This window comes from Glycine max, chromosome 18 (assembly GCF_000004515.6).
Source record: "Glycine max cultivar Williams 82 chromosome 18, Glycine_max_v4.0, whole genome shotgun sequence".
NCBI classification, from domain to species: domain Eukaryota; kingdom Viridiplantae; phylum Streptophyta; class Magnoliopsida; order Fabales; family Fabaceae; genus Glycine; species Glycine max.
This window is the reverse complement of record NC_038254.2, coordinates 16,445,886-16,465,133: the sequence shown is the minus strand read 5'-3', so window position 1 is coordinate 16,465,133 and position 19,248 is coordinate 16,445,886. Positions and strand designations below refer to the sequence as shown.

The following is a 19,248-nucleotide window of genomic DNA, read 5'->3' as shown; positions in this document are numbered from 1 at the left end:
AATTTAAAAGTTCAAGAAAATTTTCCTTATTACTTGATGCAATTAATTCATCATCACCATGAAAAGCTAATCTTTAACATAATGAAAATCAAATACAATCAACTATTGCAGTTAAATAAATCTTGTATTACTTTTTAGATTGATCAGACTGTTTAATATAACAATTTCAATATGTTGTTTTTGTTTCATTAGAGCTTGATGTAGAGTTTCAAGCTAAAAGATAAGGTGTATTTAATGCATAGTGAGAATTGAATTTTGTAAAAGTAATGCATGTTTTATTAACAATAATACATGTTACCTTACTTTTATTAAATTCACTTATTTTTAGAATGTTTTACCTATTATTATGTGTCAAAACAAATAGTTCAATAAAAAAAAAGCATGAATAAAAATGTCTTTTGCTTATACAAATATTATTTAATACAAATTTACCCTATAAACACACAAATAAATTATTTATCCCGTACATCACATGAGTCAAAAACTAATATATAACAATATTCTTCATACATATACCAAACAAACATATTGACTTAGTGGTTTTAGTACTATTGTTAAAGTATAGGGTGGAGGCTTGAACTCCAGGCTCCAATGCTTTCTCAATTTCTTTGGATCAATTAAAATTTTAGTGGAAGAGTAACAAAGAGACTTATTGTAAATAAAAATAAAGTTAGAAAACTTAATTCGCATAATTGAAACTTAAGGAACCAAAATTGTATAATCTCAATATGTAAGGGACTAAAATTACAATTAAGTCTCAAATTTTTTATTAAGTTAATTATATCTTGTTATTTTAACATTAAGTAAATATATATTTTTATATTTTTTCTATTTAAAATCTAAAATTTCCAAAAAAATGAATTGATTAATTTTTTCCCCTCAAAATTCACAACTTAAACATCATTTTTTTTTACCCAAAATAGGGGCATCCAAATTTCATGAATCTGGAAATTGATGGTGCCCCAAGAGTCTCATCCAGACCTCCTTCACCTTAGGACAATCACACAAGGCATGAGCAAGAGTCTCCACAACATTACTGCATAGGAGACAAGAGGCCTCAAAAGCCATATTTCTTCTCACACATAGCTCATTAGTTGGCAGAATTTTCCTAGTTACCCACCCTAGCAAAAAAACGAATACACTTTTGACTCGACCAAGCCCAAATAGTCGTAAAATTACCTGGAAAAGTTGGAATAACCTTTTCCCAGGTCTTATCATACGCCAACCTAGTCTAGAAGCTACCATTTCTTAATAATGACCAAACAACTTCATCTCCCTCATTTGAACCCATGGGCGACTTGATATTTAGGATCGCATCAAGAATGTCATTAGGTAGCTTGTTAGAAACTAGGAACCATTCATTATCCCTTACTATCGATGTACACGCAAATAGAAACAAGAGATAAATTCTTGAAATTTTGATTCATTGTTACTTTAGTCCCTAGAATTGACAAAATTCAAAAAAGTCTCCTAAACTGTAATTGAGCACTCATTTTAGTTCAAAGTTATGTACAACATGTCATAAGTGATCATATTAGCATATGTTTAGAGACAAAAATGATATTGAGTGATTAAATTTATGGACGTAGATGAAATGAATTATAGTTTTAGGGACATTTTTGAAATTTTGCTAAATTTAAAGAGTTTCATAGCTATGTTCTGTTGATATAAAATGGTTTTACATTATAACCAATTAGAAATCATTTGAGGTATGACTTTTAAGATAATAAATGTAAAAGTTGACAAATTTACCATATTTGATGAAATATAATTTCATAATAGTATAAAATTATTTTACATTTTTAATGTGTAGTCTTTTTTCTTATTCTAAGAAGATTTGTCTTTCTTAAAGTTATAACTTACAAAGATTAAAATGAAAATAAAAGACAATTTTAAAAGTGCTTCATCATTTGATAATTAAGAGATACAAGTGTAAAACAAAAATCCTTAAATTGTAATTAAAGAAAATCCAAAAACCACCTAATTATTTTTCTTAAAAGGTAATGAGCAAATTACAACAACATTCCTAAATATTTTGTGTAATTATACAAACACCTTCTGCTTTTTCATTCATTATAGTTTTTCATTCATTATAGTTACCTCTTTGCAGGAGTGTTAGTGTAAGATTTGAGAGAATATCATTGTAATATTTTTTAAACATATAAGTGAATATTATGTAATATTTTCAAACTCAAAGGAAAGTTAGTATAGGAAAATAAAAAAGTAGAATTATGTGTAATTTGATAAAAATTAGAGGTGTTTTGTAATTTGTTCAAATGAAATTAAACTTAAACCCCATCTACCAACAAAACGTGTATGAGATTGTTTCGATTTAATCTCAGTCTCAAATTTAAATCTTTAATATATGTTTAATATATAATTTTTTTTATCATTCATAACAATTTTATTATACTCCAACATAATTGCATCCCGCGAATGATATACTTGATTAGAGAAAAAAAATCCGAATCCCATCTAATCACCCCAAATTGAGCAGGGTTTGGTAGGCTGGCGATGATCTAAACGGTGCGTTTGTTGGTAGTTAATTAAGAAAGAAATTGTGTTGCAAGGTGGAAGAGGAGTGTAGCAGAATCAGATCGAGATTGAAGTCTGCACTTCTCGCAACTGCAAATTCTCTGTCTCTTTCTCTCACTGTGTTGGATCCTTCATCAGGTATTCATTCTTCTTCTTCTAATTCTCTTCCATACCATAGATCTTCCAATTCCTCCTTCACTATCCACGCTCATTCCCTCACTCAAAACCACTTCATAGTTCATTTTCACTTTCTCAAATTGAACATTCACCAAAACCAAAACCCTTGCTATTATCATCTCACCTTCTGATTCTGATTCGCAGAGGAACAAGCAAACAAACAAACACACAAAAGATGAATTTCCTGATGCGCTCCACCACACACGTCTACTCCGACAGGGAAAAGCCTTCTTCGACGGCGACGGCGACGGCGGCGACTCCAACGACGACGGTGATGACGACGACGACTCCCCCCACAGACGGCGCGTCGTCATTGGAGAGTCTCATGTCCGACGACCCCTACGCCCAAGTTGAGCACTTCGACGGAGAGTTCGAGGGCGAAAACGGCGCTCAGAGTTCCAAAAATGACGCTCCCGTTTTGGCCAAGCACCTGGATGTTTCCGAAGACGAAGGATGGATCACCATTCCTTACAGTATGTATTGCAACACTGACACGAACTTGTCTCTATGCTTTGTTATAGTTAAGACAATGTTTGGTTGATTAGTTTAATGAAACAGGAAATGGGGTTAGAGAGTAGTAGTGCGTTTTAGTTCTACTAAAGGGAGTGAGATCAAGGAGAATATCGCATTGAATTGAACTGTTTTGGAAATCCCACATCAGCTAGTGATATGGTCTTAGTAGAAAGAAGTGTATCAAATCCAAATTGTAAGATGGTATGAGAGAGAGAGAGAGAGAGAGAGAGTCTTTCCTAATGATTGTTGATTGGCCTATTGGGATGTTATCGGACCACCCGCAGATGACTGATCCTGGGAACTTCGCACTTGAGTTCTCCAGTCCACGGTGTGAGAGGGTGTGTTGGAGATCCCACATTAACTAGTGATATGGCCAAAGTAGTGTATATAACTGGGAGCAACTCTCACCTTACATGCCGAAGCAGGTTTTGTATGGTTGAGTTAGACCGAAACTCAAATTCTAAGAAACTGTTTAGGCCCTGTTTGGATAAATTTATGCATAAGTAGTTACAAGAGACGAAAATAAGAAATTAAAATGAATTGAGTTTTCTCATAAATTAAAATCAACTCATGCATTACGGCTTCAATAGAAATTCTCTCATTTAGCTTATGTAAAAGTTGATTTTAACTTGTGTATAAGCTAATTTTAACTAATGAGAGAAGTTTAATTCATTCTACCTTCTTATTTTTCTTTTCCCATCTACAAGTGCCTATAGAAAAATTTATCCAAAGATGGCCTTATTCTGTATTGTCTGTCTGTTTACTGGTAAGTGACAACTGAGATTTGGACAAAAGTGAAATACAACCAAGATGGTTTTTGTTAGCATTCAGTTTTAAGTTTTAGAGTTTAGTGTTATGAGGGCACAATATTTGTCTATACTTGATGATGTTATGGGTGAGATTCTTTTGCTTATGTGATGTGATGCATCTGATTCTAAATTTTTATTTTTATAGAGGAACTTCCTGAGAACTGGAATCATGTGTCGGATATGCAGTCCCTGCGCTCTCTAGATCGTTCCTTTCTCTTTCCTGGTAAGATTCTTTCCTTCTTTGGTACATGAATCTTGGTGTTTAGATGCCTGATTTGGTCTAACAGGTCACAAGGGAAGTTGATAGGATCTAATTTATATTTGGAATTCAGGTGAACAAGTTCATATCCTAGCGTGCCTGTCTGCTTGTAAGCAGGATACAGAGATTATTACTCCATTTAAAGTTGCTGCTGTGATGAGTAAGAATGGCATGGGTCACAGTTCTGACAAAGAAAATGGAAATGTTGAAAACAGAAATGATTCGGTATCTGGAGAAGGGCAACTGAGTCCTAGCAAACAAGAGCAGAAAGAGGATAAATTGGAAAAAGTGAAGACTGATCACCCGGCGGATGCTTCTGCTGGTGAATCCCTTCTAAGGATGGAGGTTCACAAAAGACAAACTGCATTGTTGCTGGAAAAATTTGAGAGTTCTCATTTCTTTGCAAGGATTTCTGAGTCTGATGAGCCGCTTTGGTCTAAACGAGGTTCTTCAGAAAAGTCCTACTCTGAACTAAATGGGCAAAGGATCTCATCATTTGAAATTAAAGACACCGCAAAAAATGCATCTTCTATTAGTGCAGTTATTGATAGAGCAAATTTTGATGCAACTATTTCTGGTGGAGTGGCGAGAAATTCTGTCAATTGTTGTGCCCTACCAAATGGAGACATAGTGGTATGTGCCATAAAATTTCGGTAACTATGAACATGTTCATTCATTTTCATGTGTCAGATGGAGTACTACTTTTTAGTTAAATTTGGGACTGAGCCTTATAAGTTTTCTTCTTCCCCTTTGGCTGCTTCATTTTTCTATTTCTGCAGCTTGCAACACAGACAATCTATTTGGCATCTAATTCATTTGTTAATCTTGTTTACAAAATTCATGGAAAATCATTTAGCAAAAATGTATAAAACTTTACTGCATCTGGATGATGTTGTGCTATGAGTTTATCGTCTACCATCCAGTTCATTTGTTCATCCTTTTTGTTGATAAGGACTCAGATGTTATGGGGTGCCTAAGTCCCACACTGAGTAGTGTGGGATGCTTGGTGGAGTATTTAAGTAAGTGGCTTGGTTCTCCCCCCTTAACAGCTAGCTTTTATGGGAGGTTTCCCCAAGTTCTTGGGTGCTTGTCATTTGTAAAACTCATTGAAAATCATTTAGTAGAACTGTATAAAATCTTACTTATCTAGGTGATATTGTGCTTTGAGTTTATTGCATGCTCTGCTTTGATTCTTCTTGTAACTACACTATTTTATATTTCTCTGGGGCTTTTGGAGCCAAATATTTCTATGTGGTACTTGGGCTGTTGTGGAGTATATTGACCTGTGTATTATCGTCATAATTTAGATTTCTGGAACATACCTTTTGTGATGTGTAGGTATTGCTTCACTCTAGTCTTTCACTCACTGCTACTGGCTAGAACCTTGGTCTGTTGTCTTCATTTTACTTAAGCTTATGTTAAATTTCAAATATATTTTAGTGGCATATGCCTTGCCTCTGTAATACCTCTGAAATCTTTATGAAAATTTTGTCTTGTGATATACTCCTAATTATGCTGGCCATTCTCATTACTTGGATTACTGATCTGATTCTATTTTCCTGTTTGGAAGGATCCAGGTTCTTTTACAGGTGAATGTTGGTGTTGATTTTCTTAGAGACCCTTGCATAGAAATTCTCCAATACGAAAAGTATCAGGATAAAATATTGTCTTCTGAGAACCAGAACAATTCAGTTCACACAAATCAGGATCCATGTGGAGCACTATTAAAATGGATACTTCCATTAGATAACACTCTCCCCCTTGCTTCTCGCCCGCTATCTCCTCCTCAATTTTCTTTGAATTCAGGAATCGGTAACACCTCTCAGAGGTCCAATTCTTCAGCATCACCTGGCTCTCAATTATTTTCCTTTGGCAGCCATTTCAGAAGTTACTCAATGTCAGCATTACCTCAAAATACAAATGCACCAAATCCTCCTTTAAAAGCAGCTAGTTCTAAGCCAAGCTTTGACATTGAAGATTGGGATCAATTCCCATCTCAGAAATTAAGGAAAAAAAATGGAGTAGAAGAACTTTTATCTTTTCGAGGTGTTTCATTGGAGCGAGAAAGGTTTTCCGTTTGCTGTGGATTAGAAGGTATCTACACACCTGGAAGAAGGTGGAGAAGGAAATTTGAAATAATACAACCTGTAGAGATTCATTCCTTTGCAGCTGACTGTAATTCAGAGGATCTTCTGTGCGTTCAGATAAAGGTTTGAACTATAATGTCACTGAACCAAATTATCTGGCATATTTACCTTTATTTTTGTTGAATATTACACCTTCATGCTTTTCTTTTTTTTTTTTTTTGGGGGGGGGGGGGGGGGGGATTGTACTGTTAATTATTTTCTGCTTCTGTTTTTATTAATATTTCATTAGTTGTTCTCCAGAATGTTGCTCCTGCACATGTTCCAGGTATTGTGATATTTATAGATGCCATAACCATAGTTTATGAAGAGGCTACAAAAAGTGGACCACCATCATCATTACCAATTGCATGTATTGAAGCTGGAAATGACCATTCTTTACCAAATTTAGCCCTCAGGTTTTTGTTTTTTTTCAAGAATCTTATTGTTTTTTGTATTGTTACTTGTCTAATATCATGCTGTATACACCCCAGGTTTTTCAGTTACATATGTTTGTTTCATGATGCCATGTAAGATATCGCCGAGTATGGGACTATGGGTTCAATACTATGAATATTGCTACTTATTGATGTGAAAAAGGCATTAAATTTTCTTTATTGCCATGTAGGTTTAGGAATGTGGTAATCTTGCTTTGGAAGATTTGAGACTTTAGAGTTCTATTTTAGTAAAGTTCGAGTCCTAACACTCAGCCAAAAGACTTTTATATATATTGACACAAGGTCATTGAGTACTAGAGAAGAAAGGGGTGTAGACTACACTAACAAACGGCTAGAGCAGAGAAAAAGGAAAAAGGAAAGACAAGAAAGGACAGTACAAGCATAAAGTAATATAAAACTACATAAACAAAATACAAGAGACATATTAGTTCTAACACTCCCCCTCAAGTTGGAGCATATAAATTGTATGCTCCAAGCTTGGAACATATGAAATCAATCCGAGGCCCCCTTAAAGATTTAGTCAAAATATCTGCTAGTTGATTATTTGAGCTGACAAACTCTGTAGCAATCTCCTTGGACAGCTACTTCTCTCTCACAAAATGACTGTCAATCTCTATATGCTTGGTTCTCTCATGAAACACTGGATTAGAGGCAATACGGAGGGCTGCCTGATTATCACAATACAACTTCATTGGCTGAACTTCACAGAATTTTAGCTCTAGAATAAGTTGCTTGATCCACACTAATTCACACGTGACTGAAGCCATAGCCCTGTATTCTGCTTCTGCACTTGATCTGGCAACATGATTCTGCCTCTTGCTCTTCCAAGAGACAACATTTCCTCCAATAGATACACAATATCCTGTAGTAGAGCGTCTATCTATGAGAGACCCTGCCCAATCAGCATCACAATATCCTGAAATTTGAGTGTCTCCTTTATCTTCATACAACAGTCCCTGTCCTAGAGTCTTCTTGATATAACTGAGAATGCGAAGAACAACATTCCAGTGATCAACATGAGGAGCCTGCATAAACTGACTAACAATTCCCACTGCAAAAGAAATGTCAGGCCTGGTAATTGTAAGGTAGATGAGTTTCCCTACTAATATTTTATCTCTCCGGGTTTGAATATGGTTCACCTTGATCCACCATTAACTTTTGATTTGGATCCATGGGACTATCAATGTGTCTGCAGTTAATCGTGCATGTCTCTTCCAAAATATCCAAAGCATACTTCCTTTGGGAGATAATAATGCCTTCCTTGGATTGAGCCACCTCTATACCGAGGAAGTACTTTAGGCGGCCAAGATCCTTGGTTTGAAAGTGGCTAAACAAATGTTTCAACTGGGAGATTTTAGAATCATCATTTCCTGTTATCACTATATCATCAACATAAACAACCAAGTAAACACATTTACCAAGGGAAGTGTGACAATAAAAAACAGAGTGATCTGCTTCACTTTGTTTCATCCCAAAACTCTATACAACATGAATAAATTTTCCAAACTGAGCTCTTGGAGATTGTTTAAGCCCATAAAGAGATTGATGAAGTTTGCAAACCAAATCAGACTCCCCCTGAGCAACAAACCTAGGAAGTTGCTCCATATAGATCTCCAACTCACCATGAAGAAAAACATTTTTAATGTCTAACTGGTGAAGAGGCTAATGACAAATGGCAGCCATGGCAAGAAAAAGGTGAACAATAGTGATTTTGGCCACAATAGAAAAAGTATCCCCATAATCAAAGACCATATATTTGAGTGTAACCTTTGGCTACCAACGAGCCTTAAGACGATCAATTTCACCATTAGGACCAACCTTGACAGCATATACCCATTGACAGCCAACCGCCTTCTTCCTAGGAGGAAGAGGAACTAACTCCCATGTACCACTATGTTCAAGAGCTTGCATCTCAACAATCATGGCTTGTTGCCATCCAGGGAGAGTAAGTGCTTCATAAACATTTTTGGGAATAGTAATAGAAGACAGAGGAAATAAAAGGAGAAATATGAAGGAGACAAATGGTGGTAACTCAAGTAAATTGGATGAGGGTTTTGAGTAGATTGAATACCTTTTTTGAAGGGCAATAGGCCAACCTGAGTCTACATCAAGAGAAAGTGATGATGGAAAAGGATTCCTTGTAGGATTAGCTGAGGAGAAAGGGCATGAATCAAGAGAATCTTCTTGCACTATGGAACTAGCTCTTTGTGTCCTTCTCTGGAATGTAGAAATAGAAGATGGAGATAATTTAGCTTGATGGCTGATTGGAGAAATGGGTTGAATTTCTCCTTGATTTGATGTTGTATGAGTAGAAGGTACCACTGGACCGAGATAAGGAATAGGCAAAACCTGTTGTGTAGAGTTGGACTTTCGTTTGGAGAAGAACATGGTTTCTTCAAAGAAGGTAACATCAGTTGACATGTAGTATCTCCCGGTGGTTGGAGAGTAACATTTGTATCCCTTTTGAAGGCGTGAATAACCAAGAAACACACATTTGATAGCTCTTACTGAGAGCTTATCAAGACTTAGAGAAACATCATGAACAAAACATGTACAACCAAAGACTTTGGGAGAAACATGATACAAGAGTTCAGTTGTTGGGGAATTCGAGGGGAGTAAACACCGGAGAAATTTACACCAATGAGTCATGAGCAACCACATAAGGGAACTTGACACCACACTTTAATTCAAAATCTTAAGGCTTAGGTTTATGGGTCTTTTCCTCACTTACATGGTGCTCAACTTTTTCACTTCTACTTGATTTGGGACTTCACCTCACACTTGTACTCCAATACTCTCCCCCTCAAGTGTGAGTCTCTTTCACATGGTAGTCTCCCCCTCAAGCGGAAGTCATTACCATCCACGAGTATTCCATGGTAGCCATTAGAGCCCACATGCTTTAGGTACTTGCGGCACTTGCACCACCGTTCCACCAACGGGACACGCTGCCTGGACCCACCGCCAGAAAGACTTTCGATACAAGGGATCCTCAAGACTAAGGATCCATTGCCGCCATCTCACTCGTCTGAGCCGGTCACCAAGTCAAACCATCAGCTCTGATACCAGTTGTTGGGGAATTCGAGGGGAGTAAACACCGGAGAAATTTACACCAATGGGCCATGAACAACCACATAAGGAAACTTGATGCCACACTTTAACTCAAAACCTTAAGGCTCAGGTTTATGGGTCTTCTCCTCACTTACATGATGCTCAACTTTTTCACTTTTACTCAATGTGGGACTTCACCTCACACTTGTACTCTAATAGGTTCATTAGGAATGATAATTAGAGTGGGGAATTTTGTTATCAAGAGATGAGGAAGGCATACTATTTATTAAAAAACAGCTAGTGAGGATTGCATCACCCCAATGGTGAACAAGGACATTTTGCATCAATCAACAGGGTTCATGCAGTCTCAATCAGATGTCTATTTTTCCTTTTAGCTATTCCATTTTGTTGTGGTGTGTGAACATGTGGATTGATGTAGGATTCCTTGTGAGGACAAAAAGGAAGAAAGTTCTGAAGAGAAATATTCCTTTGCATTGTAACTTCTAAGAATTTTAATGATCTTCCCATGAAAATAGACAAAAGTTCAGATCTGTCTTTCATTAAATAAATCCAAGTACATCAAGAATATTCATCAATAAATGTAACAAAATATCTGAAACCAAAAGATATTACACGGCTTGGTCCCCAAATATTTGAATGAGTGGTAGAAAAAACCAAGTTACATCTTTTTTCAACTTGCTTTGGAAAGGATGATCTAACATGTTTGCCTAAGTGACGAGATTCACAATCTAATATTTGTAACTTGCTAAGACTTGGAACCATTATCTTTAATTTTGCAAGACTTGGGTGACTTAGATGATCATGCAAAAGCTTTGGAGACGAAGAAGTAAAACAGGACACAGAAGGGCTGGTTTCCAAGTAGTAAAGGCCTTGTGATTCATGTTCTATGCCAATCAGCCAGCTTGTACCACAGTCCTGTATAACAAAGGAATCAACGTCAAATGTTACTGAGCAATTTAAGGAACGAGTCAACTGGCATAAAGAAATTAGGCTATAAGGACAATTAGGAATATATAAAACAAAATTTAAATTCAAAGAGGGAGAAAAAGGAACTTGACCAATTCCTTGAGATGCGTCTTTGGACCCATTGGCTAATGTAATAAGGTGAGGAGATAGAGGAAAACAAAGAATTATAACTAGAAATGTGATAGGAAGCACTTGAATCAACTATCCATGGACCTTGACCTTCCACAAATTGTGAAATGCAGGCTGTTGTAACACTTGGTACTGAAGATGATTGAGCTTGGCTGCTAGATTTCAGCAACAGGCACTCCTGATATTCTTCCCCAGAAAATCGAGATTCAGCCTTTTCAGATGTAGAGACATTTGCTGCCTTATCAGGCCAACCATGTAGGTCATAACACTTATTTTGAGTATGGTTTTCTTTTCCACAATAAGAACACCACAGCTTACCATGACCCCCTCTACCACCACACCCTTCTCCTCTATTACCACGACCCCCTCTACCCCTACCACGAGAGGCAACCATGGCCGAAGTCTCAACAGCTGCAGCTGCATTACCTTTCACCAAAGTAGGAACATGGAGAAGTCTAGTGACTAAGCTGTTCATTTAAGGAATGTGGTCACCAGACAGAATTTGATCATGCACATGATCATAATCTGAATGCAAACTCCACAAGATCAAAACCATAAATAGTTTATCAAGCCTCTTCATTTATTCTGCAGAATCACATACTAGGAATACTTTCAATTCTTCAACTATAGCTCTAGCTTTAACCATGTGCAAAATCATATCATGGTTGGTCTGTTGGAGGGAAACAACCTTCTGAGTTGAATCAAACAGATGTTGAATGTCATTAGCAAAAACATCCTGGGCATTCCTCCAAAAAGAAGAACAGGTCTTGAATGACCTAAGTATCTCTAGCAACTCAGGGTCTACAGATTGCATAGAATAGTACATAGCTGGCAGTCTAGTTTCTGCCACAGCTCTATTCTCAACAGGGACTTCATTCACTTCCTTCTCCAAATGATCATGGTGTCCTTGACCATGGAACCACATCTCAATTGAATCAGACTAGGCCCGATAGTTTTTCCAGTTGAGTTTCTCAGTTGTGATCGAGGGAGTTGTAGAGAAGGGAGAAATAGGGCTACTGGAGGAAGTAGTTGCAGAAGACCCTGCAGATGCCATTTATCAACAACAACAACAACGCCTTATCCCACTAGGTGGGGTCGGCTACATGGATCAACTTCCGCCATAATGTTCTATCAAGTACCATACTTCTATCCAAATCATTAAGTTCGAGATCCTTTTTGATAACCTCTCTTATAGTCTTTTTGGGTCTTCCTCTGCCTCGAATTGTTTGCCTTCTCTCCATCTGGTCTACTCTCCTCACTACAGAGTCTACCGGTTTTCTCTCTACATGCCCAAACCACCTAAGTCTATTTTCCACCATCTTCTCTACAATAGGCGCTACTCCAACCCTCTCTCTAATAGCTTCGTTTCTAATTTTATCCTGTCGAGTCTTACCACACATCCACCGCAACATCCTCATCTCCGCTACACCTACTTTATTCTCATGTTGGCTCTTGACCGCCCAACATTCTGTTCCGTACAAAATCGCCGGTCTTACCGCAGTCCGATAAAACTTTCCCTTTAGCTTGATCGGTACCTTTGCATCACATAACACCCCCGATGCTTTTCTCCATTTCATCCATCCTGCTTGAATGTGATGATTCACATCCCCTTCAATTTCTCCATCATCCTGTATTACAGACCCAAGATATTTAAACCGTGTGACTTGAGGGATAATATGGTCTCCTATTTTCACCTCTGAGTTAGAAACCCTCCTTCTTTTGTTGAACTTACATTCCATATACTCCGATTTGCTTCTGCTTAGGCGAAAACCATGTGTTTCTAGAGCTCGTCTCCAAGTTTCCAACCTCTCATTCAACTCCTCCCTCGACTCTCCAAGGAGGACTATGTCATCTGCAAAAAGCATGCATCTCGGCGCTATCTCTTGGATTTGTTCCGTGAGGACATCCAGAATTAAGGTAAAAAGGTAGGGGCTAAGGGTTGACCCTTGATGCAAACCAATTGTGATGGGAAAATCGTCTGACTCTCCACCCTGTGTCCTAACACTAGTCGATACCCTATCATACATATCTTGGATAGCTCGAATATATGCAACCCTAACCCCTTTCTTCTCTAGAGCTTTCCACAAAATCTCTCTAGGCACTCTATCATACGCTTTCTCCAAGTCAATAAAAATCAAGTGCAAGTCTTGTTGGTCCATGCGATATTGCTCCATCACCCGCCGTAATAAATAGATCGCTTCCATGGTCGACCTTCCCGGCATGAAATCAAATTGATTCTCAGTAACTTGAGTCTCCTTTCTTAATCTCCGTTCGATCACTCTTTCCCATAATTTCATGGTATGACTCATGAGCTTGATTCCCCTATAATTTGCACAATTTTGTATATCCCCCTTGTTCTTATAGATTGGCACTAACGTGCTTCTCCTCCATTCCTCCGGCATGCGTTTTGACCTCATAATTTCATTAAAGAGTTTGGTGAGCCACTCAAGACCTCTATCTCCAAGAGTTTTCCACACTTCAATAGGTATGTTGTCTGGCCCCACCGCCTTACCGTTACTCATTCTTTTCAACGCTTCCTTTACTTCCTGTTTCTGAATCCGACGATAGTACTTATAGTTCCGGTCCTCTTCTCTTGTGTCTAGACTGCTAGAGTCATATCCATATCCATCATTAAATAAGTTGTGGAAATACGCCTTCCACCTTTCCTTGATATCTTTTTCATGCACTAAGACTTTGCCTTCTTCATCCTTAACACACTTTACTTGATCCAAATCTCTAGTCTTCCTCTCTCTACCCTTAGCAAGCCTATATATAGATCTTTCTCCGTCCCTGGTTCCTAGAGCTTGGTATAGTCCGTCAAAAGCTTGGGCTCTTGCCTCACTCACCGCCTTTTTGGTTTCATTTCTAGCTATCTTATACTTATCCCAAGTTTCAGAATTTCTACACCTAGACCACTCCTTGAAACACTCCTTTTTTACTCTAACTTTGCTCTGAACACTTTCATTCCACCACCACGATTCTTTACCCCTAGGTCCAAAACCTCTAGATTCACCCAACGTCTCTTTAGCCACTTTAATAATCTCTTGGGACATCTTGTTCCACATATCATTTGCACTTCCTTGTGATTGTCCACACCATCCCTCCCATATCTTTTGTTGGAAAATTCCTTGTTTCTCACCCTTCAAGTGCCACCATTTGATCCTTGGTGCTACCATAGGACTTCTTCTCTTTGCCCTATCTCTAATTCTTACATCCATGACCAAAACTCTATGTTGGGTAGTCAAGCTCTCTTCCGGGATAACTTTACAGTTCAAGCAATACTTCCTATCAGACTTCCTGATAAGAAAGAAATCTATCTGAGAACATGTCCCTCCACTTTTGTAAGTGATAAGATGTTCCGCTCTTTTCTTAAACCATGTATTGGCTATAGAAAGATCCAAAGCCTCCGAAAACTCCAAGATGGATTTACCCTCCCCATTCATCTCCCCTAGGCCAAAACCCCCATGCACCCCCTCAAAACCTCTAGCCACGCTACCTACATGTCCATTGAGATCCCCTCCTAGGAAAACTTTCTCTCCTTGGGGTATATCCTGAAGTACCCCTTCTAGATCCTCCCAAAATTTTACCTTAAAGTGTTCTGCTAACCCAACTTGAGGTGCGTACCCACTAATAACATTAAAGGTGTCCTGTCCCACTACCAATTTTAAGGCTATGATACGATCTCCTACTCTTCTTACATTCACGACATCCTAGGCCAAAACCCCCATGCACCCCCTCAAAACCTCTAGCCACGCTACCTACATGTCCATTGAGATCCCCTCCTAGGAAAACTTTCTCTCCTTGGGGTATATCCTGAAGTACCCCTTCTAGATCCTCCCAAAATTTTACCTTAAAGTGTTCTGCTAACCCAACTTGAGGTGCGTACCCACTAATAACATTAAAGGTGTCCTGTCCCACTACCAATTTTAAGGCTATGATACGATCTCCTACTCTTCTTACATTCACGACATCCTTCTTCCACTCCTTGTCCACAATAATCCCTACCCCATTTCTTAATCTAATTTTTCCCGTATACCACAGCTTAAATCCCGAGTTGTCTAATTCTTTCGCTTTTTCACCTGTCCACTTAGTTTCTTGTAGGCACATAAAATTGATCTTCCTCCTCACCATAACATCCACTATTTCCATAGATTTTCCAGTAAGTGTGCCTATATTCCATGTACCAAAGCGAATCCTCCTGTCATGAACTAGCTTCTTTACCCACACCCGTTCACGAAAATGTGGGAACCCTTGCTTACTTTTCACTACATCCGGGCGGCGATGTAGCGGCCCTTGCTCTTTTGACACTGTACTCGAGCCATACAGCGCGTTGCTTCCGGACAACGACCTAGCATTCACATTATTACGTAATTGATTCATGTCATAGAGATTCGACAAAGTTTTACGTTGGCCGTCGAAAGCCTAACACAACCCTCTCCTTTTATCCGAGCTTGGGACTGGCTAAGAATAACAAAGCTAACCTAGGCAGGATTTGCAGATGCCATTTATCAAGCACAGGAAATTATCGGTGTGCAAGAACCAAATGAACAAGGGGTGGATTGTAGACCCACTTTTCGGATGTGAGAACTAGAGCCAAACAGGGATTGTACTGGGTCCAGAATGAGCCGACAAAGACAATCGTGTAGGCGCAGTGGCGTTCCGGTGACAAGACGATGGCGCTTGAGATTCACGCGCCCAATAGCAGCGCTGACTGTACTGGCGCGTGAAAGAGCGTGAGAGAGCTTTTGCTCTCGAAATCACTTAGGTTAGGTCATGCTCTACGAGGTGCACCTAACCGCTGACAACAACAGAACAAGATGATACTCCAAAGCGGGACCATTCCTGCTCTGATACCAACTTGAGACTTTAGAGTTCTATTTTGGTAAAGCTTGAGTCCTAACCAAAAGACTTTTATATATATTGATACAAGGTGATTGATTACAAGAGAAGAAAGGGGTGCACTGAACAAACGGATACATCAAGGAAAAAGAGAAGACAAGAAAGGACAGTACAAGCATAAAGTAATATAAAAGTACATAAACAAAATACAAAAGACATATTAGTTCTAACAGGAAGAGTAGAAACGTAAAATTTCATTGTTACCGTTGAATTTTATTTAAAAGATTTTAATAATCCTGTATAATACCATGCTGCATGTGCCTTTGGTTATTCAGTTATGTGTGCTTGTACTGAGTGACCCAACCCAACCCTGCAAAAGAGGGGGAAAATTGTTTCAAAATGGCTTATAAGCTATCCATGTGTGTGGGCTCATTATGCAAATGAGAACACCAATAATAATAGTGTAGGAAAGGCGTTAAATTTTCTTTAGTACCATATAAGTTTAGGAAATGGAGGGGAGTCTTGCTATTGACAGTATGGGGAAAGTAAGGGTGATATATATATGACCTTTGAATTTTATTAAAAAGCTTAATAACAATCCTGTGATATATCTGTATTTATTATTTTGAGACTAATGTGTATTACACTACTGTAATTGAATTTACTTCTTTTTCTTATTTGACCATCTGAATGGTGAATTGTTGGAGGACATGACATGCTAGAAAGTAAAGGTTACGACAAGGATAATATTGTGAAATATTTTAATGTTTAGCAATAGAATAAACTTCCCCTGCCCTTGCAGATTTGGGGGAAATGTATTTTTAACTTTTGGTTGAGTAAGGAAGGGATTGAATCCCACCAATCCCTTGCTTCATCCCCTCTCCTGGAATGTATGAGTTTGTATCTTTTTTGAGTTTATCAATCTGATTAACTATTAAAAAATGACCGAAAATGCTTAGTACTAGTAAATATGGTTGGTGAAATTCAGAATTTGGTATATCATTTATGCAATTAGCTCTAATCATCATCACATGATCTGACTAGAAGTTTCTAATTACAGGAGAGGTGAAGAGCATTCTTTTATCCTTAAACCTGCAACTTCTATGTCAAAGAATTTAAAGGCTCAGGATGAAAGCTCTCAGTTTTCAAAGGTGCAATCTCCAAACTCAGCAAAATCAAGTCTTTCCTCCAAGAGTCCTGACAGAACAAAGATTGCTTCAATTGACGATCAGTATGCAATTATGGTGTCTTGTCGATGCAATTATACGGGTAAGCTTTTTTGTCTCCTTGGTTGTTGGTGTATTATCTAGTAGTTGCTAAGGTGCTAATTAGTTGTTTTCTCCTTGTTTTTATGCTAAATATAGCATCAAGATTATTCTTTAAGCAAGCAACCAGTTGGCAACCACGTTCATCGAGGGATATTATAATCTCTGTTGCATCTGAGATGTCCGGAGAGTCTCCTGGACCTTATGAAAGAAATTCTCAACTTCCTGTGCAGGTCAATATATGTTTTCACTATTGACTATCTTGAGTTAGGGCTTTGCATTGGAGCTCATATTTAGTTTGTTTTGAATATTTTTCCTACTTGAATTACAATTTGATTAGTTTAATTGTTTCTTATTTATCAGGTTTTAACTCTTCAAGCTTCAAATTTGACATCTGAAGATCTAACACTGACAGTGCTTGCTCCTGCCTCATTTACTTCACCCCCGTCAGTGGTTTCTCTGAGTTCACCCACTAGTCCAATGAGTCCTTTTATTGGTTTCAAAGAGTTTTTAGGAAGGATAAATGTTGAAAGACATGTTGGTGCCATCCAGGGGGGGAGCTTTACTTCTCTTATAAAAGACAATGAGAAGCAAAATGATGATGTCAGACCTGAGTCAGTTTCAATGAATGATGATGTCATTGCTAGTTCTGGCCTAAGTTGTACACATCTTTGGCTGCAGAGTAGAGTTCCACTCGGGTAATATTCCAGCTCTCACTGATATTTCTATGATTTTGTTAAAACTAACACTGATTAATTTAAAACCATGTATTGGCCACATCAGATGTATCCCGTCTCAATCCACAGCCACCATTAAGCTTGAGCTACTTCCATTGACCGATGGCATAATTACACTCGACTCTTTGCAAATTGATGTCATGGAAAAAGGTACAGATCATGAGACTTTTACTTCTTAATGCTTGAGCTTCTATCCAAGAATTATTTGGTCAATACTTAGTAATGAATTGATGAACTGCTGCCTAAACGTCTGTTAATTCTATGACTGTTATGATTGATTTGAAGAATCGCTCATGACTCATGGGCATAACAAAAAATTCTATCTTTGGGCACAGCAATTTTAGTCATGCATTTATTAAGGTCTTGTTTTGGCATCCCCTAGGTGTGATACTTCTGTGCCAGACACTCATTTGGGTCCTTTTTATGTACAGTTCTGTTTGGGACTAGTCATTGATATAAAGAAGTTTGGTTTATTTGGTGCATTCTGTTTCATTCTTCATCAGAAACAGTTTGCTTGCTATGCATATAGTGGTAATCAAGATGCAAAATGCACATTATGTTATTGCACAGGTTCTCATGGATTTACATTATGGTCTAAACAGGTGTTACCTACATCCCTGAGCGCTCGCTAAAGATAAATGCAACATCTAGCATTTCCAAGGGAATTCTTTAAGATAGATTTAGGCTGGTTGCATTTCATTAAGCATGTTATCCAGTGCTGTAGAGAAGCAAATATGGACGATTTTTTTACCTGGATTTGGAATTGTTCTTCCGACACACTCTCAATAGCACAAAGGTATCTTCAGTTATTGTAGCCTTGTGATGGAGTTGGCGTGTTAATTTGTTCAGAAATAGAGGTTCACTTTTGTATTGTAAAACCACGAGCTTAAAATAGATGATTGTCACATACCCCTTTAAAGGGGAAGAATGTAATCTTTATAGGTAGATCTATTTTTTTGTGAAGATGTATCTGACTCTTCAGAGTGAAAGCAATGAATCACCTCTCGATTCATGGCATTAGGCAGTTGCAATTCAGTGTGTTTCAATTGATCATCAGTGGAAGCCTTGTATTCATGAACTGCTACTTCACATTTTATTTTATTTTATTTTTTATTTTTGACAAATTATTGCACATGGTTGATGTGATTGCATCTAAATCAATTTTTACTTTAGCCTTTTTTTTTCCTCGTCTAAGTTGAGGGGCCATTGAAATTGCGTTGTGTAGTTATGGATAATATTTTAACATTACTTCCCTATATTCATGACTCTACTGTTCCCAAGCCTGCTTTTTATGGAGAATCTTACTCTATTCAAGCCTCTGCTTTAACATCCTCCGACCTTATTCCTGCTATGCTCTCTCTGTTGCGGA

General features: G+C 37.9%; 1 protein-coding gene across 1 annotated transcript; it reads left to right on the top strand.

Moving 5' to 3' along the window:
• Window positions 1-2,443: 2,443 nt before the first annotated feature.
• On the top strand, window positions 2,444-19,003 carry LOC100808045 (uncharacterized). The gene is made up of 11 exons (XM_003551940.4): window positions 2,444-2,673; window positions 2,857-3,185; window positions 4,180-4,257; window positions 4,367-4,926; window positions 5,871-6,503; window positions 6,681-6,835; window positions 16,938-17,146; window positions 17,242-17,375; window positions 17,506-17,840; window positions 17,926-18,029; window positions 18,482-19,003. The coding sequence occupies exons 2-11, from the start codon at window positions 2,888-2,890 to the stop codon at window positions 18,550-18,552; spliced, it is 2,577 nt and encodes an 858-aa protein (XP_003551988.1). The 5' UTR covers window positions 2,444-2,673; window positions 2,857-2,887; the 3' UTR covers window positions 18,553-19,003.
• Window positions 19,004-19,248: the final 245 nt, after the last annotated feature.

Bases quoted from the DNA above. Each gene is read 5' to 3' on its own strand.
- LOC100808045 (XM_003551940.4), top strand. From the start codon at position 2,888: ATGAATTTCCTGATGCGCTCCACCACACACGTCTACTCCGACAGGGAA. The intron at 6,836-16,937 runs GTTTTTGTTTTT...TTCTAATTACAG, and splicing joins TTACCAAATTTAGCCCTCAG to GAGAGGTGAAGAGCATTCTT. The intron at 17,147-17,241 runs GTAAGCTTTTTT...TGCTAAATATAG, and splicing joins TTGTCGATGCAATTATACGG to CATCAAGATTATTCTTTAAG.